The sequence below is a fragment of the Delphinapterus leucas genome, chromosome 1 (assembly GCF_059928025.1).
Source record: "Delphinapterus leucas isolate spDelLeu-1000000601 "Yukka" chromosome 1, BTC_Dleu_Yukka2, whole genome shotgun sequence".
In the NCBI taxonomy this organism is placed as follows: domain Eukaryota; kingdom Metazoa; phylum Chordata; class Mammalia; order Artiodactyla; family Monodontidae; genus Delphinapterus; species Delphinapterus leucas.
In genome coordinates this window covers 147,863,047-147,890,752 of record NC_143129.1, presented here as the reverse complement: position 1 = coordinate 147,890,752, position 27,706 = coordinate 147,863,047, and the positions used below count along the sequence as shown (strand labels likewise).

Genomic DNA, 27,706 nt, shown 5'->3' with positions numbered 1-27,706 from the left:
TCTCCTGGCCCCGCTCTCCCGTAAGTCCTCTCTCGGGGCCCTCCTCCCAGTCTGCCCTGTCCCTGAGTTCGTCTGTGTGTATCTGTCTTCCTACTGGCCTGGGAGACCCGAGGGCCCTCCAGCACCGGCTCCGACCCCCATTACTCACCGCGTCAACATTGCCTTTAATGGCTTCAATCCGCCCCGCAAAGAACAGGAAGATGGCGCCCTGCAACAACACGCATGTGGGTCCGTGTGGGTCCACAAGGCACACGTGGGCTGGGAGTATCTGCCAGGAGGTAGGGCTCACCTTAGGGTATCGCTTCAGGTAGGGTCTCAAGAGCTTCTCTGCCTCCGCGATGTTGACGTTCCCAGTGCCTGAAGGAGGTGGGGGGACAATAGGACACGTCACCATCCTCCCTGGTGATCCGCCTCCCAGCAACCTACCAGGGGCTTCTCAGGGTCTCCGTTTCCCCTCTGTGAAATGGGGATGATAACTCTTCTATCTCCAGGGTGATGTGAGGATTGAATTAGACAGTACAGCCTACAGCATCCTCACACCCTCTCTGAGGTGGGCATGACCCACCCCCATTTCACAGATGAGAAAACTGGGGCTGGAACCCAGTCACAGTGTGAGGAAGCGAGTGGTCAGCAGGCCAGGCCCCAGGACAGTTGACTCAGCTCTGCTGTTTCTGGTTTCAGTGCCCCATCCCCAGTCCTGGGGGCCCGAGCAGGGTCTGCAGCCCCTTGCCCTCTCACCCCCTGCCCTTAGAGCCAAAGCCCAGAGGCCCCAGCACTCGCCCCGAGCGCACTCCTACCGAGCACAAAGGTGAGGAAGGTGTGGTAGCACAGCAGCAGCATGACACAGAGCACGGCGCGGAAGCTGTGCCCTGACGCCCCCTCCTCCAGCTGCAGCAGCCCGTAGTCCTGGAGGAAAGACAGGAACTGGCTGAGGCCAGCAAGGCCTGAGCTCCCCAGCGTCCTCCACGGGACCCAGGGGGGGGGGGGGCCTTGGAGGTCACTGGACAGGTGTGAGGGCAATGCTGCCACAGAAGGGACCAGAGAGTGCTGGACTCAGAGTCTGGAGCCCTGGAGGCCGGGTCAGCTGCTCCCAGGCTGTGCAACCTCGAACAACCCCTCTCAGTGCCTCAGCCATCTTCCTGAGGGCAGGGGACACCGCTGCCACAGCCAGGGCAAAGGCATGGGTGTCCCCTACCTCCTCAATAGCCCCTTCCCCATTCCCCCCTTTATTCACTTGCTCAGTCCCCATAGTGGGCACCAAAGCCCTGAGTAGCGCCAAGTCTGGTGGGGGAGTAGGAATGACAAGGAGGCAGATAATCCTAACCACAGGCTCAGTGCACAGACAGGGCTTTCGTAAGATTGCTCAGTTCTTGTATTAATTGTTATGATTATGTTCTGATCGTGCCACATAATACGGGTTTTCTGTGTAGTAATGTTTCCTTTAAATAAATTTAAGTAAAAAATATGAATCACATTTGAGAAAAATGATACATAAGTAATAATACAGAGGTGTGTGGACATGGCAAAAATCAGGAAGGGCTGGAGAAAGTCCAAGTTGGAGAAACATTGACCTGATGTAAAAAAAAAAAAAAAAAAAAAAGCCCCTTGTTTTACAAAACAAAGAGGCCCAGAGGAGGGCGGGCCTTGCTCAGACTCACAGGGAGAAGGGGATGAGGCTGGACTGACCCAGGGCCCCTGACTTCCAGGTTAATGCTTCTTGTACCACATCAGGCCTCCTCCACCAAGGAGCCCTCCCTGATCTGCTACCTGGCACTCAGGTTCCTGCCCTCAGTAAAGCCTCTGGGTGCTTGAGTCCTCTGGTTTCCACCTCAAGGCCCAATGCACAGTAGGGCTTCCCTTGGGCATCTCCCAGACCAGAAAATGGTCCCAAGGGAAGGGACTTGCTCAAGGTCTTCTGAGGGGAGAAGGACCAGGTTCCTGACACCTACCAGGCTCAGAGAATATGGTCCCAGGCTCCTGAAGGACCCCAGGAGCTGCTCTTCACACCCACCCTTACCCGAGAGCCTCTCTACCCTGGGAAGGACCTGGCAGGGATCAATGGCCTCATTTGCAGGAGAGGAGACTGAGGTCCAGAGAGGTCTGAGCCTTGTCCAAGGCCACACACTGAGGGGGGCTAAGCCAGGACTGGCACTCAGGCCCCGCAGCCCCTCAGCCTCACCCTGTCCAGCTGAGCTCCAGCCCTGGGGCTGAGCAGGTTGAGATCCCCAGAAGGAAGGTGGTTACCTTGTTTCCTGAAAACCCCACGAACTCTAGCAGCCGCAGGATCCTGGTAGGAAGCATGGACAGCGTCTGCAGGAAGAGGCAGGTGGACATGTGAAGGGGTGGGGGCTGACCCTCCCAATCTCCAAGCCTCCAGAGTCCTGGGGGTAATCCCAGAGGTGCAGGCCCTGTCTCTGGAATGCCCATGAGGAGGCCCTAGGTTTCTGAAAGCCAGCTTCCCCAGATAGAGGCACTACAGAGTGACAATTAGGAGCAGACTGCGTCTAAATCCTAGTCTCACCACTCCCAGCTCGGGCAGCTACATTTCCTCTCTCTGCCTCAGTTTCCTCATCTGTAAAATAGGAATAATAATAGCCCCTACCAGATGGATCAAATTAATATATGTGAAGCACATAATAGGGCCTGCACCTAGCAGTTAGCTATTGTTATTACACTGAATCCCTACTTTGTAACAGGGGCTCTGTCATTGCATTTGATCCTCAGAACAGTCCTGCAAAGAAGAGATCACTAACCCCTTTCAACAGACGGAGAAACAAGGCACAGATAAGTGACAGGATATGTCCGAGGCACCACAGCTCATCAGAGGTGGAGCCAGTTCTCGAACCGCAGACAGTCCAGCTATAACCTGCTAAAGTATCTGATGCACTTGGCAGCTTGTATTTCCCAGCACTTGGGCTGGGATCACTGCTCCCATTTTACATAGGGGAATCTGGAACCCAGAGAGGGGTAAGGACCCCCATCAGAACAGGCTTTGCCTAGAGGGGAGAGAGCCACCCCCTTCCACACTCACACTTTTGGGTAAGTCCCTGGCCACCCAGGGCCAGGAGTCTGAATCGTCAGAGAGCAGCTCCTCCTTCCAGGAGCAGGCACAATTCTTCTGAACCTCCCTGCCTCAGCTCACTGTTCCCTCTGCCTAGAATGCCCTTCCTGCCTGGAAAACGTCCTCCGCTTATGGATCCTTCCAGATCCAGCTCAAATATTATCCCCTCCATGAAACCTTCCCGGGCTCCCCCAGGAAGGAGTCCTGGCTCTCTGTTCCCTGTGGGTCGTCAGCTGTTTCCAGGCCTGTCTCCTTCCCTGCCACTGGTCAATGTTTAACCACCAGCCCTCCAGGGAGGAAAAGGCCCTGATATATTGTGTTTGTCAGTTTCTGGTGCTGTAAACGCTGCCACTATAGTAGATTTCAAGCTTTCAACTTGCCTTGGGAAGAAAGGCACAGAAGGGACTCTGGAGCCACGGCCAGCCGCCATCTCCACCCCAGCTGTGAGCCCCCAGGCTGGCCACGTGTCTGCTTCATCACTGGGGCGTGGGATAGTAGCTCGGCAGAGACCATGGGTAGGGCAGGGATGTGCAGGGGAGATTAATCTTGAACCCAGACACTGTGGATGTGGGAAGGGCATGCCCACTCACCAGGTTGAAGGCTCCCACACCGAGCTTCACTCCTCCTTCAAAGTGCCTGTGGTTCTCTCCCTTGCAGTACTGTGAGGACTGCACGAGGCTGTCTAGCTCCCTGCGGAGGGATGCAAAGCCTGTTTCAGCCACATTTGGGGGGCTGGGTCCTCTTCCAGCTGGGCCCAAGTTGCCCCTGTACTCCTAGCTGATCTCAGAACTCCCTGGCGGTGGATCTGTAACCATCTGCCAATCCAGAGAGCTGATATTCGAGGAATTTCTAGCCCCATCTCCCATCGTAATGACACACTGCTTGCTCTTGAATTTCAGCTGTATCAGCCCTAGCACACCCGCCTTGTCCAACATCTAGGCATTTGCTCGTGCTCTGCATTCTGTCTAGAACAGTTTCTCAACCTCGGCACTACTAGTATTTTAGGCTGGATAACCGGATAACTTCTCTGTTCAGGTGGGGGCGGGAGGCCGTCCTGTGCATCCTGGGATGTTCAGCAGCAGCCCTGGCCTCTACCCACTAGATGCCAGCAGCAACCTCCCCCAGTATGACAATCAAAATGTCTCCAGACATAGCCAAACGTCTCGTGGGAGGAAAAACCGCCCCCAGTTGGGAACCACTGGGTTAACTCCAACACCGCCTCCTTGAGGAAGTCTTCCTGGAGTCTCTTGGTTGGAATCCAACGCTCTTTCTTCTGCTCACCAATAGCTCAGAGTCCATATCCCAGTCTGTCTGGGGTAGGACAGGGGCTTTAAAGATGTACCTGCCTCCCTTCCAGGCCACGAGCATCTTGAGGGCATTCGCTCAGCAAACACGGACTAAGGTTTCTCTGTGCCAAGCACCGGAGGACAGCAGGGAGCAAAGCCATCAAGCTGCTGTCCTCACACCTCTCCCGCCCTTAGAGACAGACCCCTATCGAGTCACTGTGAGGATGAAGGGGAACCCTGGAGCCTGGCCTAGCTTGGCGTTCTGGGAAGGTTTCCTCAAGGAGCTGACATCTGAGCTGAAAACTGAGTGATGAGGAGTTAGCCTGGCACAAAGTGTTCCTGACAGAGAAGACAGTGTGTCCCAGGGCCCTGAGGTAGAAATCTGGCATGTTTGAAAACCTGAGGGAAGGCCCAAATGTCTGAGGCACGGTGGGATGGGAGCTATGGCTAGGAGGACAGGGGGACCTCCCAGGAATGACTCGGAAGGACCCAGGACTTTATTCTAAGAGCAAGAGGGGGTCTCAGGAGTTGGCGGGGACTGACTGACCTGACAAGGTTTGTGCTTTGAAAACATCACTCTGGCAGCTGGTAGGGAGACTACAAGGGCCAGAACACAGTCTGGTTTCCCTGAACAATTCCAGCAGGACCCACAAAGTAGTGTGGTGTCCGTATACTGCATGGTGTGCTATACCCCAGTAGTACCTGGAAATCAAACTCACCATCTCTTTGCAGGGAAATAGTCACATTAAGTGGGGAAAATAAAGATGATAGTCTCAAGTCAATTCAAGTCAACTTTTAATGGAAAAGGAGTTTCAATGCCAAAATTGGGGCAGTGGGGAGGGTTAATTATTTTCAGAGCTTTTCTGATTTTGGAATTGTAGATAAGGATTGCGGGACCACATTGGGCAGAAGTGCTCTGGACTGAGTCTTCAGTCTTTGCTCCATAAACACGGCCTATGTGTGGCCCAGTGCTGAGATGGCATGGAAATAATCTGGCTCTCGAGGAGCTCCCAGTTTGGAGAGGTGGTGTGTATTATGTAAGCATCATCCCTGTGTACTGGAGGGTTCAAGGAAGGCTTCATGGGGAAAGCGGCATTTGGACGGGGCCTTTACGGATGTGTAGGAGTCCTGCTGCTATTCGCAAAATGACTGTTCCTGTGTCTTTCTCCCACCCCCACCAGACCGAGCTGTTTGTACAGAACATGTGCCTTGTTTTCCCCTAGCTCAGGGTCAGGCACAGAGTCAGCTCTCAGGGGGACCAAATGAACGGATACACCCAGGGGAATAATATTACAGAAAACTGAAGTCCTGAGGGTACAGAAATCTATCTGAGGTCACATAGCATTCTAGGTTTCCTGCCTCCAGCCAGTGCCCTCTACCTCCCACAAAGCAGCCTGAGGGACACAGGGCAGTAGATGCTGTGGCCTCAGGCCCCCCAGGCCAGCCCCACTCACTTGTAGGTCTGGTAGCTGTTTCGAACTTTGATGCCACCCTTGATGAAGCTCACCATGTTCTCGTCCTGTAGGGGGGAGAGATGCTAAGAGCCGGGCCTGGGTGGGTAGCCACAGGCTTGAGAGGGATCATACAAGGCTCTGGATACTGCCTGGCCCTCCCTGGGCCCAGCTTTATGAGGGGCCCCACGTGGGTGGGGTCAGAGGCCTCCCCACTCTACCCCTGGTACTTGAGATAAGGGTCTTGCTTGTCAAACAAGACCTCCACGATGCCCAGGGCTCAACCACAACCTCCTGTAGCAGGCTCATATGTACATATACTATGTGCGTGGAGAGAGGCCTGGAGGAGATGCTCCCACCGGTTAACAGTGGCGGAACTGTGGAGAAGGAAGGGAGACGTTCATTTTTTGATTGCTTGTGTTTTTTTACAACAAGCAGGTATTTATCACATTTGTAATTTAAAGCGCCAGTACCTGGGGACTTCTCTGGCGGTCCAGTGATGTTGACTCCGTGCTTCCACTAGAGGGGGCACGGGTTCGAACCCTGGTTGGGGAACTAAGATCCCGCATGCCACACAGTGCAGCCAAAAAAACAAAAAAGCACCAATACCTACAGTCCACCTGACAGTTCCACTCCCAGGTATACACCCAAGAGAAATGGATGAACATCTTCAAGAATGCTCACAGAATCACTGTTCATAGCAGCCAAGAACCGGAAACAACCCAGATATCCTTCAGCAGGATAATGGATAAACAAACTGGTATATTCATAGAAGGCAGTATTACACTGCCATGTACGGTTGGGTGAAGAAAGCAAGTCCCACACAGCTTGAGGCCTTAAGAAGCTCAAAGGCAACTAAAACATAACAATATGCTGTTCAGACATGAATAGGAAGCCGAGAAAACCATTTTTAAAAAATAGGGCGGGGGGGCTTCCCTGGTGGCGCAGTGGTTGAGAGTCCGCCTGCCGATGCAGGGGACATGGGTTCGTGCCCCGGTCCGGGAAGATCCCACATGCCGCGGAGCGGCTGGGCCCATGAGCCATGGCCACTAAGCCTGCGCGTCCGGAGCCTGTGCTCCGCAACAGGAGAGGCCACAACAGTGAGAGGCCCGCGTACCGCAAAAAAAAAAAAAAAAAAAAAAAATAGGGCGGGCAATGATAAATACAAACTCTAGGTAGTGGTTTCCCCTGGGGGAAGGGAGGCAGAGGGCAAGGAGATGTGCCAGCAGGGTTCTGTTCTCCGGTTGGGTGGGGGGTTCGTGGGTGATTATTATGTGTAATAATAGAGTAAACAAACAAGGGAAATAAAAGGCCAGTCATGGTGCAATTATTACAGTGATCCTAACGAAGAATTCAGATTAATCCAATTCTAATCATCTGAGGTCCAAAAAGACAGAAAAATCACTAACAAAAATAAACAGTACCCCAACAATAAAATTTATATGTGCCTCTCCACCCCAGTACACCTATTTACATGACGATTATATTTTATAATTATAATCCAGGCTTTTTGGTAAAATCATGACGTGATGGTTCTCATAATTTCCACTGTGGTGAGGAGCATAGGCTCTGAGTTGGCCAGACCTGGTTCAAATCCCAGCTCTGCCATTTGCTAACCATGTGACCCTGGGAAAGCGGTTCCTCCCCCACTAATCCTCCCCATCATAGGCCTGGGAGGTGCTGATTAAATAATACATAGAAATGTAGGTAAAAACAAACATGCAGGGGCTTCCCTGGTGGCGCAGTGGTTGAGAATCTGCCTGCTAATGCAGGGGACACGGGTTCAAGCCCTGGTATGGGAGGATCCCACATGCCGCGGAGCAACTAGGCCTATGAGCCACAACTACTGAGCCTGCACGTCTGGAGCCTGTGCTCCGCAACAAGAGAGGCCGCGATAGTGAGAGGCCCGCGCACCGCGATGAAGAGTGGCCCCCGCTTGCCACAACTAGAGAAAGCCCTTGCACAGAAACGAAGACCCAACACAGCAAAAATAAATAAATAAACTCCTACCCCCAACATCTTAAAAAAAAAAACAAACATGCAATGTGTATAAGGTATGTAAAAACAACATGCCTGTGATGTACATACAAAGCCTGGTATGTTGCAGGTTCTACAAATCAAGTTCTTGAATGAATCACGTTTGATTCATTCAGACTAGTCTGCTGAATGAATCAAACGTAAAGCAGGCTCTGTCACCCCCGTGACATGAAAACAGCAGGGAAGCAGCAGTCACGAGGTGGAAGCACATCCTGGTAGTGGGTGGGAACGCGTGTGCTCCGTGTGGAGGGGTAGGGCCCATCACCTCTGCCACTGAGCCTGCCCAGGGCCAGGAGTGTTGGAGTGACGGAGCCTCAGTCCTTGCCTCAACCCCAAGGGGGCTGGGCATGGCTGCTCTAGACCCTTCAGGCTAAGACGTGGTGACCCATCTTCTGAAACCCCCAGGCTGCTTGTACAAGAAGAGGGTTCCTACCTGCAGGAAGGTCAGGGCTGCTCTCTGCAGCAGGCACTCTGCGTAGCAGACCTCAGCGTGGATTTCCACTGCAGGGAGAAAACCAAAGCCCTGCGGCCTCCTGGGACTCTTGGCAGGAGGCTTGGGCCAAATCCTCCTCATCCCACTTCCCAAAAGGCAAGGGGAGCCTGAGTCAGCACCTGCCTGCCACCTCCCGAATCCCCATCACCAGGTTCCCTGGTGGCAGGCACCATTGCCCTGAATTAGCTCACACCCCCGACCCCACCCCTGAGAACGTCAGCACAGGGCCCTGGGCCTTGTTCTCTTGTCCTCCGGGCGTCACTGTAGGTGCTGTGCACCAACACCCCTACAGTGCTGGGATGAATGGATAAACCCAGGGAAGCCGCAGGCTGCAGGAGTAAGGAAGGAGAACGAACACAGCCCGAGGAGTCAGGAAAGACTTCCAGAAGAAGACACCTGAGTTGGGCTATTTGAGTTGAACATGGGATGGAAGGATGAGGCAGGAAGAGCTTTCTCGGCAGAGGCCCAGGAAAGCCAAACAACTCAGGTGCCTGGGGGACAGCTGAGCCACAGAAGGTTGAAATGGGGTGGAGCAGGGAGAGATTTAGGGGACAGGGAAAGATGAGGGGCAGAAGTCTGGCTGTAAAGGGTCTTAAACACTGGTGGAGGCCTGCAGATTTGGTCCTGTGGGCAGCAGGGAGCCATGGAAGGTAGGAAGGAGAGAGTGGCACCATCATAAGCACTGTTTCACACTGGAACCCTCAAAGGGCTCTCGAGGTGGGGAGGGCCATTCGCCCCTGCACTAAAGGGCCCCAAATTGCTTATGGTTGGCTGCTGCTGTCTCCAGGACTGCCACATGTGGTCACGGCACAAAGATGCCACATGGCTCTGGCGGCCCAGACCTTCTCTTCCACGGCCCCCAGCTGTTTCATCTCAGTGTGTCAGCCTCTAGGACCACATTCCCCGCAGGAGCACGTGAGATCACTAAGATAATTAAACCAGTAAACCTAACTGCACACACAGTCCTAAGCCCACACTGGCCTGAGGAGCAAAGTGCATGGACCTTGTGACAGCATTTTCTTACCCAATTTCCAGCAGGTAATACTGTCAGGTAAGTGAGTCTCACCTGCTCCCCCGCCCTCACCACCCCACCCCCACCCCCGCCACCTGAGACCAGTCCTCAAAAGGCCCCAGGTCTGACCCATCTGTGTCCCAGTGTCTAGGGCAGGGACCGGCCCCCTGGGTGACAACTGGGAGGACACCTGTCCCTTCCCACCCCTTCCTGGGCCTGGAACCGGGCTGCCTGGCGTCAGCAGAGTTGAGAGGACATCCCAGATGCCACACCTTCCGTGAATTGGTCCATAGTGGGGCGGTGCAACAGGCTGTTGAAGGAATCTGTTACAGAGTACTTCCTCCGGTGCCTGAAGAGGAAAACGGGATCTCAGGTCATTCAGGGAGGGTGAGCAAGGGGCCCGTGCGCCTCCAACAGCATCTCCTGCCCCTCCCGTAGGACTCCACACACTAAACTCCTGGCAACTCCCCCCAGTCCAGGCCTTCTCACACCCTTGCCCCTGCTGTTGCCTCTGCATGGAGCCCCCTCCCCTGCCCGCTCTACCCTGGCCAGTTCCTAGTCACCCTACAGGACCCAGCTCTGGCATCACCTCCTCCAGGATGCCTTTCTTGCTCCTCCAGCTGGACCCCCACGACCCCATGAGCCTCCCTGCATCGGGCTGGGATGTTACTGTCTGTGCCTGTCTCCCCGATCAGGCAGTTCAGGCGTCAGAGGGGCCAGGGTCTGATGATTCCCTGGGTGGCTAGTGCCCAGCACAGGGCCTGGCCTAGGGCAGGCAGGGGTGTGTCCCACTGAGGGTCTATTCATTCACGCGTACAGGCAGTTAACGTGTACTGAACACAAACTATGCACCAGGTCCCGTAACCGAAGTCTTCATTCAGTCCCCACAACAACCCTGTCATCACACCCATTTCACAGATGAGGAAAGTTTAGACCAGAAAGGGGCTTGCCCAAGGTCAGCGAGTTATTACGTGACAGAGCTAGGATTTGTCTTCTCCCAAGCCAGCCTGGCCCCTGGAAGCCCTCCGTGACTGGCTCAGACAACACAGCTCCTGAGGCAGTGCTAACAGGGATGGGTTTTAGCACTTGGGGACCCCTTTTCTTAGCCAAAAGGAGTAGGACTAATAGTGGCATGTTAGGCACTGGGATAGGCCAAGGTGACAGAAGGATGGGCCTCACAACCCCTCATCCCTGTCCACACCCCCGGCCGCGACCTCTGACAGAGCGACTGGGCCTCCTTCAACATGTTGCCAGCAAGCAGGATGTCCTGGGGGTCAAAGGTCATCATGGCCTGCATCTCCAGGATGGTGGCATACGTCAGTGAGTGGTACATGCTCTCCTTGGTTCTGCCAGAGAGAAGGGACACGAGAGCATAAACTCCTGGAACTCCAAGGTAGCTGACCCTGTGTCATCACCCACCGTTCCCTCCCCCATCCCGCATGGGAGGAAACACAGGTCCAGAGAGGGGAAGGGACTCGCCAAGGGCTGACCCTTCCATTGCTGCTCAGGCGGCCTCGGATCCCAGCATCTCTTCTTCCTGCTGAGTGGCTCTACGTGACTCCAAATCTGAGCCTCGGTTTCTCACCCATTCCATATGGACGGTAGCAGCAAGGCTGCCGTGAGGACTCCGAAAGAGCTCCGCAGTGTGTTGGCCTGAGGTGGTACTCCCCTGCGCCAGGGCCTGCCTCTCACCTGCTGCCCCACCTACTGCAGGTCCTGTCTGTGGGGTCTCTTCTCTCCTCAAGCCCCACCTCGGGCTTGCCCATCCTTGTTCCCTGGACCTCACTGACCTCGCCACCTCCTGCCTCTCCCCACCCCATCATCTGATCCTGTTGCTCTCTGGCTGAGCCCTCCTGTGACTTCCACATCCCATGAGACAATGCTGGGGGCCCGAGGCGCCACCATCACAGGCCCTGCCCACCTCTCCAGCCCAGCCCTCGTATCACTTCTGCTTCTGACCCACCATCTGGTCACATTCAAGACTATACCACACTGAACCACACACACTCTCCTCGAGAAAAGCCCACATCTTCCCTCCTGCAGACCTTTGTCCTTGCTGTTCCCTCAGCCTGAAATGCCCATCCCTTACCCCTGACTCATCTGTCAAGGCCCTCAAATGCCTCAAAGGCCACTGGGAATCCAGGGCTCCCTCCCAAAGGGAGCATGTGTCTATAACTGAGGCACAGGTCACACTGAACTTATATCAGCCGAGGCTCAGCTCTCTCCCAGACTGTGGGCTCCTCAAGGACAGCACTTGTGTGAGATTTATCTCTGACTCAGCACCAAGGTGACAGGGCTGAGCGAGCCGGTCTCAGGAAGCCTCCCCGTCCTGTCTCCCGGCTCTGCCACAGCCCCAGACCTTGCATCTAAAGGGTGTTGGGGGGAAGAGGGGTGGCATTTAGTCTAACACACGCAGAGAGCAACAGGCAAGGAAGGATGGGACCAATGCCAGTCCTCCTCTGTACGTGGGGAAGTCACAATGTATCTGGGCCTTGATTTATGCTTCTGCAAAATGGGGACAGTAATGCTGGCCCACCCGAGTCCATGTGGGTCTGGCTGGGGATTACCCTTGCCTGGCACACAGTAGATGCTGCAGCAATGTTTTGCTCCCTTCCCTACACCCCCTTATTATTTTCCAAACTCCTCAGTGCCAGGCTTATGCTGAGAACTTCAGGGGAGAGAGAAGATGACTAAGGTTTACAGACCATCTATTCTATCGTAAGACTTCACCTGTTCCTCATTCATAAAGCACCTCTGTAAATTAAGTTGCTTTTTTACTTCTGGGTGATTCTCAAGTGATATTATCCTTGGAAGTCAAAGGTTCATGAAGGAGACCAGTCCTGGCAGCTGTTGGGACACCTCCCAGGTCTCTGCTAGAACTGCTTATCTGAGGGCAGTGGCTTGTGGAAAGGAGGCCACAGTCTGCAGTGGGGTTACAGAACTCAGGCTTCAGAGTCTCTCAGACACAGGTTGGAATCCTGGCCTCGCTAGTCACCAGCTGTGTGATCCTCGTGAGCCTTGTAGCCTCTCTGAGCCTCAGGCTTTTCCTCTGTAAAATGGATACAATAACCCTTCTCTCCCAGGACTTTGGGTGGCTTAAGTAGGGTGCCCAGGCCAGGGCCATAACACCGATGTTCAATGAATGTGAGTCTGAGTCCCTCTGTGTCCTGCCAGGGTCAAGGGTCATTGCCCTACATAAAAACTTTCTCCCTGAGGAAGGGTTTCCCGGGCAGCACACAGACCCACCTCCCAGATAATCCCCTTCCCCCAGGCCTCTCCAACTCTCATCCTCCTCGCCCCCAGGTCCCAGGCCCAGACTCAGCCACACCTGCCCAGCCCAGTAGGAGGGAGAGCCCCTCCTGGGCAGCTGGCAGGCGAAATGGAATTTCTAGTCTGAGGCCCAAGGCCCCGACAGGCACCTGCAGCTGGGAATCCTAGCCCCTCCCCAGCCCATGACATGGAAGCCCCCAACTCTGGTCTGGACTGGGATTCAGGGCACAGAGATATAACAACCCCCCAGACCTCAGGCACCCCAAGTTTAGTCTGCACTCCACAAAGTCCTTGTTGTACATATGGCGACCAGACCCCTAGAAGCAACGATCCCCTCACCTCTGAGCTAGACCCACCTCTAGGACATGATGCCCAATGGGGTCTCACCTGCCAGGCCTAGACCAGCTGTCAAGATGGGGAGGGCACTGGAAGAGCCATCGGAAGAGCAGGGTGTTGGGACTGGGGACTCCTTGGCCACCTGGAGGTCTGCTAAGCCCAGCGGCCTCCAGCCCCTCCCTCCTCTGCCGGTAGCCAGGCTCAGGCCCTTGTCAGCTAGTCATCAGCCACCCTGTCCTCACCATCAGGACGGCTGACTCTGACCCAAACCCCACTGCTGTTTCCTGGGGACGCCCCTGCAGTCACAGCCTAAGGCCTTACTTCCCGAGGACTCTCTGGGCGAGGAGGCCCCCCTGCAGCCTGTCTCAGAGACAGACCCCCTGCCTCCAAGCCACTTTCCTTCACCCTCATGAAATCCCCCCACGCCTCTCAGACCCACCTCGCTGCCCTCCTCTCCAGCCCAACCACCTTCCGGGGGACTCATATCCCCAGTCCACCTTCCATCACCCTGCCCTCTCCCTTCTGGGACCATCCCCAGCCAGGCTGACTATCTGTCTTCCTCAAATACACTAGACCCTTGTTCACTGCCAGGCCTTGGCACCGGCTGTTCCTCTGCCTGGAAATGCCCTCTCCATCTGGCTGACTCCTTCTCGTCCAACCTCTCTCAACTTAAATGTCACTTCCTCCAGGAAGACTTCCGGGGCTGGCTGAACACAGGTGTGCGATCTGTGCAGTCACACGGGGCTCCATGCTTGGTTTAATGCTCTGCTGTCACCGTCTTGAAACCCTTAATAATTTTTGAACAAAGAATTCCACATTTTCACGTTGCAGTGCACCCCGGAAGGTATGTGGCTGGTCCTAAAGCCATTATTACTTGTTTCACTTGGTGCCGTGAGGAACCCTGAGAAGGGCCCACGCCCCGCTCGGTACTGCAGCCCCAGCACCCGGCCCACCGCCGGCCACAAGAGGGCACTCCTGAGGTGCTGCCGAGTGAACGGGCCCCAGGCGCCCAACTGCCCCGTCCCATGGGTCACACCTTGACCTCCCCGTCAGCCCAGAGGCCAGCTCTGCTTCTGGAGTCCTGCACGATACCACCGACCCTCCCAGCCACAGACTCCCCGCCTGCCGCCTGTGCGCTCTCTCCAGTCACTCCCACTGCGCCATCCCCCCACCTCCAGCCTGTCCTCTCTCCCTGACCCCCTAGCAGAGCTTCCTCATACCAGCCACTCTCTTGTCAAAACCCTCACTGCTGGCCTGCCAACTCCTGCTGCCCTGGTTAGGAGCCGCGTGACCGCCTAGTTTCTCCGCGGCGCTGCCACTGAGCAAGGCAGGAGGAAGCCGCCAGCCACACGGACGGGCACGCTCTAACCGGCGCCCCCAGCCTCAGCCCATCGTGCCACTCATGAACTTCTGCCCAGTCCCTGCCACCTCCCCAGCCCAGCACCAGCCTGGCCCCTTCCTCTCAGCAGGGGACTTTGCTTCCTCCCCCAGAGGGATCTGGAACAGTGCAGGGGCACACCACCCTCCCTCGGCCCCACACACCTGTTCTACCTCCGTCCCTCCCTCCTGGAAGACGCGCACGTGTGAGGTCTTCTGTGCCAGGGAAACTCCACCTGCTTGAGATCCAGGATGGCCCAGGAGGCAAAGTGTGGGTTGTGGAGCTGAATGGGGCTGGATGCGCATCCTGGTCCTGCTGCTTATCAACCATGACCATTTTTTTCATCAAATGAGTAGTGTAGCTACCATGTTCCAGAGACAGTGCTCAGGGACACACACAGCGTGAAGTAAAATAAACCAGAAGCTACTCAAAGAAGTGAAAAAGGGAAAGCAAATGGTGTATATATGGTGACATATATACACCAATCTGTATAAAACAGATAACTAATAAGAACCTGCTGTAAAACAAACAACAAAGTAGTATAACATGAAGGTTCTGGTGTTAGTTTGGGGGAAAGAAAAAAGAAAGAAGTGAAAAAGGGAAAGCAGAAGCTGGGGCGGGGGGAGGCTTGGAGAGCCCAGTTACTCCCCGAGGGCAAAGTGTGGGTGACAGTGAAACGAGACACCACGCGTGCTATGGGGAGCAGTGGATGACACTGACCCCCAGCATCCTTCACAGCTTCAGTGGCTGTGAATGGGGAGAGGAGACCATTTTTGAGCAAGAATTATTTTATCTAGACCAGTGGTTCTTAACAGAGATGGGGAGGTATTTTTACTGAATCTGCCCACCCCTCCCCTGACAGCTAGCAATTTCTGGAAACATTATTTGGTTGTCACAAGAAGGGACGGGGAGTGTGCTCATGACATCCACTGGTTGGGGAGGAAGCACTTCAACTCAAAAGAAAGTAAAGACCCTTTTCCGGAATGGGGCAGGAGTCAAGAGAAAGAGGTTACAGTGCCTCACGTGTGAGATGAACGGTGGCCTCACAGGAAGCCTGTTCTCTCTGTGGTGCTTCCTTCAGGGCAGGCGTTGCCTCTCGGGGGCCTGAGTTGCAGGACCCCTAGTAGAGGGCCCTCCTGAGGTGAGGGAAGGTGAGGCAGCCCCTCAGCGAGGAGGGGGCCGAGGGCGGCAGGAGGGTGTTGAGGGGGCAGTGGCAGAGAGGAGCCACTTCGGGACAGGTAGTGACCAGGAGGGAAGGGGAGCCGGGGAGCCTCCCTAAAGCACTGGGAGGGGAGCCTGGATGTTCGGTGATGGGGCAAGATGGGGCCTGGCCTGCCTCAGGCAGCGGCCCCACTCCCGAGCAGACCCGGCCCTGCCGTACCGCAAGCCGGATCCCCCCAGAGGGTGGGGATGAGGTGTGAGGACTGCTCACGGAGGGACTACCGTACGACTCAGGACCACCAAGCCCTGGAGCTGCCCTGCTCAGAAGCTGGGCCACTGACCCCAGACAGGAGATCAATGGGTCAGTCAGGTCTAGAGAAACTGAACAGGCCTGGCTTGAGGCTTGGGGAAAGTCATCCCCCTACCCCAGCACTTGCTTTCTTCCCTGGGGACCTGGGGGAACCAGTTGTGGCAGAGGACAACCTAGAGCTGCAAAGGGGGGATCGGGCAAGCAGGCAGCAGACATGATTAGACCCCTGGCCCCTCACCCCTATCCCAGTCCCGGAACTCAGGCAGCCAGGGGCTCTCTGTCCAGACTGAGGAATGGAGGATTCTTCTCTGGAAAAGCTAACATCTGGGGCCCGCTCTCTGCCAGATCATCCAAAAGCTGATCCCACCAATTACAAGGCTTCTTGGCCCAGACCTTCCAGTTGGCCTTTGAGTGAATGTGCTCTTAAATACGACCAGACAGCCAGCCAGGGACCATTGGGCATTTCAGGGTAGCGCCCCCCGCCCTACCATGAGGAGAGTACTCCCCCCATTACACAGAAAAAGGAAACCTGGAGAAAGCCAAGATTATGCAGGGAAAGAATAAAATACTTTTAAAAGAGATAATATTCTGTGATAATAGTAATAACAACAATAAATACTTATTAGAGGGCTTGTTACATGCCAGGTCCTATCCTCAGGACACTCATATTTTTAAATATACATATAAAGAACACAGTGCACTCATAAACAAAGAATAAGATGTTTTAGGAAAAAAGGAACATTCAGAGAACACTGAAGAGTACTAGGGAATTAATCATATGATTACACACAAGAAAGAAAAGTCAGCGGATTTAATGATAAGGTTGAGGAGCTCTCCCATAAATCAGAGGAAAAAAGATAAAGAAATGCGAGGGGGGTGGTGTGCGGATAAATACCTTAGAAGAGGACTGATCCAGGAAGTCCAATACCTGCCTTAAACAAAGCCCAGGAAAGGGAAACAGAACGTGGAAGGATCATACGAGAGAATTTCCTAGAACTCAGTTTCCGAATAAAAAAATACCAAGAGGACTTCCCCGTTGACGCAGTGGTTGGGAATCCGCCTGCTAACCTGGGGACATGGGTTCGAGCCGTGGTCTGGGAAGATCCCACATGCCACGGAGTAACTAAGCCCGTGTGCCACAATACTGAGCCTGTGGTCTAGGGCCCACGAGCCACAACTACTGAGTCCGTGTGCTGCAACTACTGAAGCCCGCACGCCTAGAGCCTGTGCTCGGCAACAAGAGAAGCCACTGCAATGAGAAGCCCGCACATCGTAATGAAGAGTAGTCCCCGCTCGCTGCAACTAGAGGAAGCCCGTGTGCAGCAACGAAGACCCGGCGCAGCCAAAACAAACAAAGAAAAGAAAATGCCAAGTAAAAAGACCTACATTCTGGCACATCATTGTGAAATTTCAGATTTGCAGGAATAAAAGAGAAGATCCTAAACATCTCTGGAGAAGGAAAAAAGACCCCATGCCATGTAAGAAGAATCAGGATTCTCCCGGCTACAGTACATGCCAGAAAACAGGGCAGAAAACAACGCCTTCAAAATTCTGAGGGGGAAAGATCATATTCATGCAACTGTCTCTTTGGAAATTTCTAGAGGACATGCTCTAGTAAAATGAGGGAGGATACAGATATGAGAGAGAAAAATCCAGGCCAAGCAAACAGGAGAGAAGCAAAGGGGATTCCAGGAGCCGGCTGGAAGGTGGCCAGTAAACAGGCCTGTCCTCCAGGGGAGAGGTTTCCAGGAAAAAGAGGGACTGAGGGCTTACCTGATATGTCTGAGTATTTACGGAAAACCTCATGACTTGATGGAGTAGTTATAAAGAGTTCAGGATAAACGTATAGCGAATCAGGCAAATGAAAAAAACAAGACAATTATTAACTCCAGAAAGAAAATGTAATCTTATAATGTAAGACTTGTCTCTGCAATGAGCATAATTACATAGTTATAATAATGAAAATACTGATTACTGATTTAGCCAGATATTGTGATTATAATGATAGGAGGAGGGAAGGGAGGTGAGGCAGGGGTATAAGAAAGCTAAATTCTTGTCAACCATCAGGTGATGTGTAAAAGCAAAAAGTAACAAGAGTGAATTTTATGGTATGTGAATTATATCTCAACTTAATTTCAGTTTTTAAAAAATTGAAAAAAGTGGTAAGTAAAGAAAGAGCACTCTAAGCATATTATTTAGAAATAAGGCAGGGAATTCCCTGGTGGTGCAGTGGTTAAGAATCTGCCTGCCAATGCAGGGGACCCGGGTTCAATCCCTGGTCGGGGAAGATCCCACATACCACAGAGTAACTAAGCCCGTGTGCCACAACTACTGAGCCTGCGCTCTAGAGCCCCAAGCCACAACTACTGAGCCCACACGCCACAACTACTGAAGCCTGCGCACCCTAGAGCCCACGCACCGCAACTACTGAAGACTGCACACTCTAGGGGCCGAGTGCCACAACCACTGAGCCTGCGTGCTGCAACTACTGAAGCCCACGTGCCTAGAGCCTGTGCTCCGCAACAAGAGAAGCCACCGCAATGAAAAGCCCGCACACCGCAACTAGAGAAAGCCTGCGCGCAATGCAGCCAAAAAAAGAAATAAGGCAGTCAACGCTAGAAGAAATGGCTAAACTACTGTCATCATTGCCCTAAAGCCTTGAGTAAAAGCAACTCAAGTCTTCAGTGCTTTGGAGGAAAATAACAAAAAGGGGCTGTTTTAGAGCTGGATTCAGTGGGAACAAGAAATCAAAGTGGAAGAAGCTGCAAGACCTGAGGGGAAGGAAGTCACAGTGACCTTGGGGAGGGCCTGGCTGTTCCTGGCTGTGGAATGGGGACCCTGAGCCATTTTTATGGGATTCTCAGGGGTCATAGTGACCCAGAAGGCCGAAGGCATTGAGTTACACAGGGTTCCTCTCACATAAAACCTCTGGTTCTCCATCTGGCATCCCCATCCCTACACTTACATGTGTGCGTGCACGTGCGCGCGCGTGCGCACGCACACACACACACACACACACACACACACACACACACAAACACCCTCCATCCCCAACCTGGGCTAAAGTCTCACCTGGGCTTGAGGTAGCTGAGTGCTTCTGAGAACTGGTTGGTGAGGAAGAGGTCCAGGGCGGTCATGCACTGGTCCAGGGACTCATGGAGGCTGCTCACAGGAGTCCTGATGGGAGAGACACAGGCATGACCTGGGAGCTCTCAACAGAGCCTCAGTTGAGAGGCTCGACTGTCCTGGCTGGAACAGAGCCGCCCAAGGCCCACTCGAACTCCCTGGTGGTCCTTGGATGCCTGTCATGAGCTCCTCCAGGCTTCCCACTCTGTACTAAGACACAGGACAATTTGGACTTACCTCTAAGTGTTCCTAAAGGTGGGAGGGGGAGCACAGGGGGGTGGTGTCATCTGAGATCGTGGGGAGGGGCTGAGGATGGGATGTGGTGGGTTGGTGCAAGGAAACCTCAGGAATAAATTTATCTTACCTCTCACAAGGGTAAAAGGAGTCTTTGTGGCCCTTCTGACCCATTGGACTTTTCTGACCCCACTGGGGGGCACAGCCTACCCACTAAATCCCACTTCAGCTCTTTTCTTCCTCCTCCTTCTCTAGGCCTTCTCCTGGCCTCCTCAGGCCTGCATTCTAGAGCCCCACAGGCGCTGTCACAATGGGCCATAGTGGGCAGCCACCCTGTAAGAGCTGTCAGGGCCTTTTATGTTCAAGGGCTACCTTCCCAATGGCACCTCCAGTACACCCGACCTCCTTCCAGTCCTTACACTTCTTGATAGCTCTTATCACCCTCTGACATATATATTTTTTTACTTATTTTTGTGTTTATCGTCTGTCTCCCTCCACTAAAATATAAGCTTCCTGAGGGCAGGAATCTTTGTTTTGTTCACTGCTGTATCACCGGCACCTAGTATCTGGTACAAAATGGGCTTTTGATAAATATAGGTTAAGTCAGTGAATGAATGAATGGATGGATGGATGGAGAGTCTTGGGCTAGGAGGGCAAATCCCTGATCTTTCTGAGCCTCAGCTTCCCATCTGAAAGATGAGAGATGATCCCAAAAGTCCTGTCTGATGGTCTTATGAATGTCTCTTCTCAAGAGGTCGCTTTTAAGTAGAGAAGGCTCTAAAAAGTGTCTCGATGATCATACTGAAAGGAGATCCTTTTCCCCCAAAGTTAATAAAGTTCTTTCTCCACCAGGTAAACTTCTACACCTATCTTAAGGCCCAGCTCTAATACCTCCTCCTCTGTGATGCATCAACAGAACTTCCCAGGCAAAATGAAACATGCTTTGGTCAGAACTGAACTCTTGTTTGTTCTCCCAAATCTGTTCTCCAGATTTGCCATCTCAATAAGTACTACCCCTCGACCAAGTTTCTCAAGTCAGAAATAGTCATCCTTGACACATCCTCCCCCTGGCCTCCGTCATCTACTCCATCAATAAGCCCTATCAGTTCTACCTCCTGAACATCTCTTAATCCACTTCCTTCTACACCCAGTGCCCCCCAGTCCAGGCCACTACCATCTGTACCCACGTCTGATGGAAGACCCCTCCTCTACTCCTGTCCATTCCTAACTCTTCTCTCTCTCTGTTATCCCATTTTATTGTTTTTCATGCCTCTTCTCTCTCTTCTTTGCCATCTCGTTCACTCTCTCTGTTAGATTCTAAGTAATTTCTTTAGATCTTTCATTTCGCTAATTCTCTTTAAGTGGGTCTCATCCGCTACTTATCCTCTACTGAGTTTTTAATTTCAGTGATTTTATTTTTCATCTCAGAAATTCCACTTGGTTCTTTTTCAAATCTGCTTGGTCATTTTGGGCAGTATTTTGTTCCCTGCGTATTGTTGCAAGTCTATCCTTGATTTCTTTATACATTTTAAACACAATCAGTTATAATCAATATCTTAACACTCTAGGATCTTAGACTCTTAATTCTGCTATTTCTTGCTTCTGGTATCTATTGCTCACAGCGACTTGTTTCTTTGTGTGTTTTGTAATTTTACCATGAGCTCCTATTTGACTGATCCCAAAGGGATCTTGAAATGAGAATCCATTCCTCCAGAGAGGATTTTCATTTACTTCAGCCAGGTTCCCTGGGGTGCTACCACCCCCCAAGACCATTTATGTTACTTTTTTTAGTTTAGCATACCCAGGACCACAGAGGTAGTGTATATTCAAACCTGAAATTTGTGTGAGGGCAGACCAACATGTATAATTGTCTAGGGAGCCTCTTTGTCCCCACAAGAACTGTCGCCTCCCTTTGTGGTGGGTGGGTGTTTTTTTGCCCCTATTTGCTGAGGACGCCCTTTGAAGGTGGCAGATTCACGTGAGGTGGTGGGGAGGCTAAGTTCCAACTCTTCACATTGTCGTTGGGTAGCCCCAAGTCCTTATTTCCCATTCCTTAAGTGTCATTAAAACTCAAGATTCTAGGTTTCTGGAATTTGTAAATACCCTCAGGTTGCTGTGGCTTCATCTTATTTACCAGCCTGATTTCAGCTCTCTCTTAATTCTTGGCCTGAGAGGATTTGTTACTTCTGTGGGCACTCAGGAATGTATTTTAAAGGATGTATGTTGAAACTCATCCAGCCTCTAGGTAGTATTTTTAAGGGATAATGTAGGAAGCATTATTCCCTTTACTCTGTCCCTCTCATAATAGCCAAAATTATCTTTTTAAAACCGAAATCTGACCATGTCACTTCTGGATTTGAAATCCTTCACTGTCCTACTCTTAAGATAAAGATCAAGTTCCTTTCCAGGGCCAAAAAGGGCCCACTGGAAGCAGCCTCTGCCCGCCTCTTCATGAGGCAGGGACAGAGTCTTCCTTGGCACCCAGGGCTTAGCCTAGTGAGTGGTGTTCATTCCACTGTCTCTGTTGCATGAATCAATGAAAAGGCAGTGAGTACCTACTGCGCCAGGCATTTAACTGGCGTGCTCTCCGTGAGCCCTCACAAAGCCTTGTGGAGTGGGGTTATTATCTCCACTGCAGATGAGGAGATGAGGCACAGAAGAGAGGTGACTTGGCCAAGGTCACACGCCTAAGCGTGGGTTCTAACCCGTTTCTGCCTGAGCCAGTGCCCACCAGCTCAGCCCCAGGAAGTCAAGTCCATTGTCCTGGCTTCTGCCCATCTCTAAACAATTCCAGAGTCGAGAGCCTACCTCCCACTTCTGCGCACACCCCGCTCCCACTCCCACCTCCAACCCCATCCAAAAAGAGGTCCTGCCTCCTTGGTCTATCTGGAGAGAAAGATGCACAGACAGATGGACAGACAGCACAGAGGCGCATAGTCCCTCCCCTGGCAGCCCCAGCACCACTTCCCCTTAACTGTCATGAGGTGGGTCTGCGGTGACCTCTCCAGACGGGCAGCTGCTTTGGGGCAGCCCTGGAGCTGATTTCTTCCCTGCCACAAACATCCACCCATCTCTGGCTCTGGGCCAGGCCTGGGGCTGGACTCTGGGGAAAGAAACTGGACCCAGGCGTGGGCCTGCCTTTGAGGGCTACAGTGACGGCTAGAGCCATCAGGGCCGTGGTCATGGGAGTCACTGGGGGCTGGGGAGGCCCGGAAGTGAGGGGGGTGCCGTCAAGGAAGCTTTCTGGATAAGATGGCCCTGAATTGAGGACAAGATGGAGAAGGAAGTCCCAGAAGAGGAAAAGAGTGTGAGCAAAGGGCTGGAGGCATGATACCATAGTGAGGAGGGGGCACAGGCCATCATGGGGCAGGTGGAGAAGACAGAGGCTCTGGAAGGCCTGTAAGTGGACGGGTGGGATGGGGGCATCCCAGCTGGCTGGGGAGCTCAGGTCACGCTAGGGACATTGGCCCCATTTGACCTAATAATAGCATGAACAAACACCTATCACCACTACGAGAATATCACTTCAAGTTTTCTAAATTGATGACTGCATTATTTCACTCAGTCCTCCCACCAGCCCCAAGAGCCAGATGTTCTTATCTGCATTTGATAGATAAGTGAAGACAGTGAAGACAGGAACCTGATGTCCTCCTCCCAGGACCCTGGGAGAAGACAGAAATACTTTCTGCAAAAGCAACCTGCCAAACCATTCCCCTCCCCTGACTGTGACTGAGGTCCCCACTTCTCTGCAGGCTGTCCCCACGTCTTTAAGGCCTTTCTGCTCCAAGCCACCCTGCCGGGGCCCAGGCCAAAATATTCCTGGGCTCCCAAGTGGTGATGGTGGCCTCTTTGCTGTGCCGGGTGGAAACTCTGGTATGGGGAGGATGCTGAGCAGGGTGGAGCGTGGAGCATGGCTGGTGACGACTAACACCAGGAACTTTAGCGTAGTGGGGGAGGGGGCTTGAAGCCAAAGTGAGAAGAGGGCCACCCACTCCCCTTTCCTCCCACCTCCCCACGGTGGTCTGCCTGTAAACCACTACCTCAGTGCCTGATGGGCAGAGCTGGGGGACCCTCTTCTCCGCTGGAGACAGGAAGCCCTCCTACCCAGATCCCAGTCAGGGTAAGATGGGTGGGGCAGTGGAGGCAGGGCGAGGCAGTCACTCAGAGAGCAGACTGGAATCAGAGCTGGCTTTTACTTCCTTCCAGCATTCAGGGGGACCTTCTGGCTCAGGGGGTAAGGCAACCTGTCCATGGGGATCTGTCACATCCACAGTGACCTTTCTAAATTGCAAATACGATTGTGACTCTGCTCCCAGAGTCCCGCTTAGCTGTGCATAAAGCGAGTACCACGTGGCAGGGAGTGATGTGGTGTGGCCTAGGTAGCGTGGAGTTTTGAAAGCAGACAACCCTGGACTCAAGCTGCAGCTCAGCAATCACTTGTTGGAGAAACGTGGGAAGGTTCTTTAACCTCTATGAGCCTCAGTTTCCTCATCAATGAAATGGGAATGACCTACCTCCCAGGGTTGCTGGGAAGAATGATGGAGACAGTGGAAAGCACAATAGGAAGTATTCGGGAAACATTAGCAAATTTTTTTTCCTAAGATTATGTATTTCCATCATTTCTTTTACCGAGCAGCACTACTTTTATAATGAAACTAAGTAACTTTAAAAGATTGAGCGCACATATCCTGTAAAATCCCAGCAATTCCACTCCTACCTGGCAACGTGGAAGAACACTCACATATGTGCAAAGGACAATCATTCAAGAATATTCAATGTTTGAATAACAAGACACTGGGAACCATCTCAGTGTTCACCAAGAAGGCTGGATAAATAAATAAATGATGGTCTCTACATCAGGTGGCATATCATACTTCAAGGCAAGTGGGGACCAGGGCTTCAAGGATCAAGAGAGCTACATCTCAGTAACCTGAAGCTGAGTGAGAAAAAGCAAGCTGCAGAATGATTTGTGCTATATGACTCCATTTACAGAAAAAATTTAAAGAGCTACGTATTTTTTAGGCTTATACATACTCAGCAAAAGAATAAAAACAGACAGAGAAATGATAAAACCAAAATTCAGGATGGTGACTATCTCTGTAGAGGGAAGGGTGGGCTGGTCCACAGGGATGCTTTATTTCTTACAAAGAATATGAAATAAACAGGGCACAATGTTAACATCTGAAAAAGCTTGCTGGCAAGGGCATGGAGTTCATTTTATTATTTGTGATATTCTTCTGAAGGCTGAAAATATTTCATAATTTTTAAAGTGGAGGAGATTTAAATGTTGGTCTTTTCACCACTGAGCCTCACACATGGGGCTGGGCCCAGAGCAGGCCTGGGAGTGTTTGTTGACTGACTGAATGAGTGTCTATGGTGAAGGTGGAACTGCTTTGCTCCTGCTCTGCTCAGACCCCACCAGAATGGCACTGAACAGGGCCAGGGACAGATGGACCTGGAGGGCACGCAGGTGGGTAGGTATGGTTTAGTGTGAGGACGACCTGTCAGTGCTAGAAGGGCAGGCTCATTGCCCTGGAGGGCCAAGGAGGGGCCAGAGGAGCCCTGGGTTGTAGAAAGGACTCAGTCAGGGATGTGAGTGTGCAAGGAAGAGGGATGAATGAGGGGTCTAGTCTGGGAGTTCAGGATTCTTTAATAGGTGCCCTGCTCCATGCCTGCCTTCTCTCCTGGAAACCATTTTTCTGGGCCCAATGGGGTGGTGCTCAGGACTGGGCAGAAGGGATTTAACCAGCTTCCAGATTTATAAAGACCAGCCCAGAGAAGGAAGGGAGCAGCCAGCCCAGCCTCCCTGTATTTTCCAAAGGAGGGACCAGAAGTCTAGGGAGGATAAAGGACTTGGTCGATGTCCTACAAAACACTGCCTGACTCACCAGGCAACCCTCCCCCAGGCCAGGGTGTCCACCGGCCACCCAACTTCCAAGCCCTCAGCCTGGGACACACACAGGCCCTGTGGAGGCCTCCAGCTGACAGCTGGCACCAGCCGAGTCACCTCCCTGTTCACGTGTTAGCCCTGAGGCCCTAGGCAAATATTGTCTCTGGTGGTGAGGCTCCAGGCAGAATGGCAGCCCCCCCAGCTCACCTGTGCAGGATCTCCACCCAGCAACCTCCTAGCAGTGCCGGCTCCCAGCAGCAGGGCTCCCAGCCCCTATCCACGGGGGTCCAGGAATGGCAGAGTTGCTCCAGGTCTCCCAGCAGCTGGCAGCTGTCACTGCTACAGGGGCGGTGTAGGGGTCCTACAGGGTTCCTCAGCGGGGTGGGGTGGGGATGAGCAGAAGTGCCACGTTGAAAGTGACAACACCCACCTTTACTACCCCTGTTCCTGTTGTGCCCGGTGGGCCGGGCCAGTTCCTATCTTAGTCTTTTAACTCCTCCGAATATCCCCGAACATGAAGTACTGTCTGGCATCGCTGGGTTCAAATCCCAGGCCCATTTCTCACCTCCTGGGAGACCTAAGGCAAGTCATTTAAGAGCTACTGCTCAGTTTCCTCACCTGTAACGGAAGTGACAATAAGAGCCCACCCACAGGTGTGGAGATGTAAACGCCACGAGCGGAGGAAGGAGGCTCTGACCCGGCTGTGGCCACAGCTTCCTAACGAAGTTGGGACCCAGCGGGGAGTGACCGACCGACCCAGGGTGCCCAGGGCCTCCACCGTCCCCGCGCAGCCCCCTCCCCGCTCTCCGAGGGTGGCGGCGGCAGCACCCAGAGGCCGGGAGGGGCGGGGGTCGCAGTGCCACCCCGCAGAGGCTGGAAGCCGCAGTGCGGGCCTCGCGGGAGGCCAGGCACGGCGCCGCCTCCCGCCCCGCCCCGCCCGCGCCCTCCGGGGCCGCTCCGCAGCGCACTTACCCTGCCGGCACGGCGCCCGGGGAGCCGGCCGTGGTCATCGCCGAGGGGTGCGGACAGCGTGCCCCCGCGGACGCCAGCCGCGGCCCAGGTGCTGCCGCCGGAACCCCGAGCGGGCGCTGTGCCGCCGAGCCGCGGACGCGCCGGCCGGGGAGGGGAGCGCCGGGGGCGGGGAAGGCGGCGGGGCAGGGCCGGGCCTCGGTCTGCCCACCTGCGCAGTGGGGCCAGGCCGCCGCCCGCCCGAGGCCGACCGCAGACGCGGGCTCAGCAGCGGGCGGGGGCTGCTTGGGGCCTGCCCGCCAGCGGAAGGCGCCCCCGCCCCACCTCCGCTTTGACGGGTAAGACCCCTGGGCGCCCAAGGTCTGCCCAGCCCATGCCCCCGAGAGCGGGGGCTCGCTCCTTCCTAAGGAGCCCCACCAGTGTGGTCCCGGGAAGTTCTCCTAGGCCTGAGGTCCACCTCCCTGCCACTCTCACCGCCCCCGACCCAAGCCCTTCATCATCCTACTGCATCGGTCAGGGGCATTCATGCAAAGAAAGACATGGCCTCCAGAGTCAGGCTTGGATTTTAATCCCACCCACTTGTCCACAGCTTGACTGTGTTTGCAGGAGACCAGAAGGCAGAAAATAACGCGGTTTAGCACTCGCTGCTAGCCAGCAGTTCACACTCGCCTCCTCAAATAGTCCCCATAGCTGCCATTTTACAGATGGGGAAACTAAGGTACAGAGTTCACGTGACTTGCCCAAGGCCACTCACCTAGAAAACGGCAAGTCGTGATTGGAACTCAACCCTCCTGACTCCAAAGTGCACACCCTTGCCTTCTGGGTCCCCTCTCCCCTGAATCCCCAGGGCCTATGTGGGGTCACCCATAACACTCCTCAGATGCCTACTGTGTGCCCAGCCCTAAGGTATATGTCTAGGACCAGGGTTGAAGCCGACCTGGTCTCCTGGCAGAAGAGCCACTGGCCCATGAAGAGTTAACCAGCTACCACGTCCAGGCCCCAGATGCTCTTAATCATGACTCATCAGAGCACGTGGCTGCCATTAGAGCTGTCCCTTCACAAAGGCAGGGGACAGAAGGAGGAGGGACTCCAGCACCCCTGGATCTGCCCTGAGCTCCAGGATGTTAGAAAAGGAAACAGGAGGAGTCTGTAGAAGCAGCCATGATAGAAAGAGGGCTTGGACTAGGTCCTGGGAGAGCCAGGCAGATTGGGCCTGGTGGCAGAGGGGAGAGGTTTAGGGGATTACTGTTTAAATCTAAACAGGTTGTCTAGAAAGGTAGTGAGTTCTTATGCTGTCCATATGTGAGCAGAGCCAGGTGCTCACTAGCAAGGGTTATCCCACCTCTGGGATTCTGACATAAGCATGGAAAAGATAATTAACTACAAGGAGTGGGCTATGATAACATCCACTGTCATCTACAGAAGTCCAGATAAGGGAGAGTGCTATATAGGCTGGGGGCTTCCTGGAGAAGGTGGACAGAGTTGAGCCTTGAAGTTTGTATTATTTATACACAATGAAGTTGTAGAAAGGATGTACCAGATGGGTACATGGATGAAAAAGCATGGAAGTGGGCAAAGGTACACTGAGGACATTTTCCTCTGAGGTAATGATTATAATAATGACTGATATTCATCGAAGGCTTATTATGTGCCACACATGTTAAGTATGTAACGTGGATTATCTCGTTTAAT

The 27,706-nt window shown here is 53.4% G+C and overlaps 1 protein-coding gene across 10 annotated transcripts in view; it reads right to left on the bottom strand.

Moving 5' to 3' along the window:
* The window catches only part of TTC39A (tetratricopeptide repeat domain 39A), a 52,051-nt gene that overhangs the window by 13,320 nt on the left and 11,025 nt on the right, over positions 1 to 27,706 (bottom strand). For 5 of the 10 annotated variants that reach the window (XM_089922915.1, XM_022575660.3, XM_089922923.1 and 2 more), the window contains exons 2-11: positions 18,868 to 18,972; positions 10,555 to 10,686; positions 9,613 to 9,689; positions 8,269 to 8,336; positions 5,802 to 5,866; positions 3,652 to 3,751; positions 2,245 to 2,310; positions 798 to 906; positions 290 to 357; positions 149 to 208 (exon numbers count right to left, since the gene is read on the bottom strand). In XM_089922915.1, coding sequence (XP_089779041.1) covers positions 149 to 208; positions 290 to 357; positions 798 to 906; positions 2,245 to 2,310; positions 3,652 to 3,751; positions 5,802 to 5,866; positions 8,269 to 8,336; positions 9,613 to 9,689; positions 10,555 to 10,686; positions 18,868 to 18,972 — 850 coding nt within the window. Of the gene's footprint in view, positions 1 to 148; positions 209 to 289; positions 358 to 797; positions 907 to 2,244; positions 2,311 to 3,651; positions 3,752 to 5,801; positions 5,867 to 8,268; positions 8,337 to 9,612; positions 9,690 to 10,554; positions 10,687 to 10,830; positions 10,862 to 14,488; positions 17,604 to 18,867; positions 23,323 to 25,252; positions 25,502 to 26,017; positions 26,427 to 27,706 lie in introns of those variants that run through there. The other 5 variants (XM_022575657.3, XM_089922928.1, XM_089922911.1 and 2 more) reach the window with 5 other exon arrangements.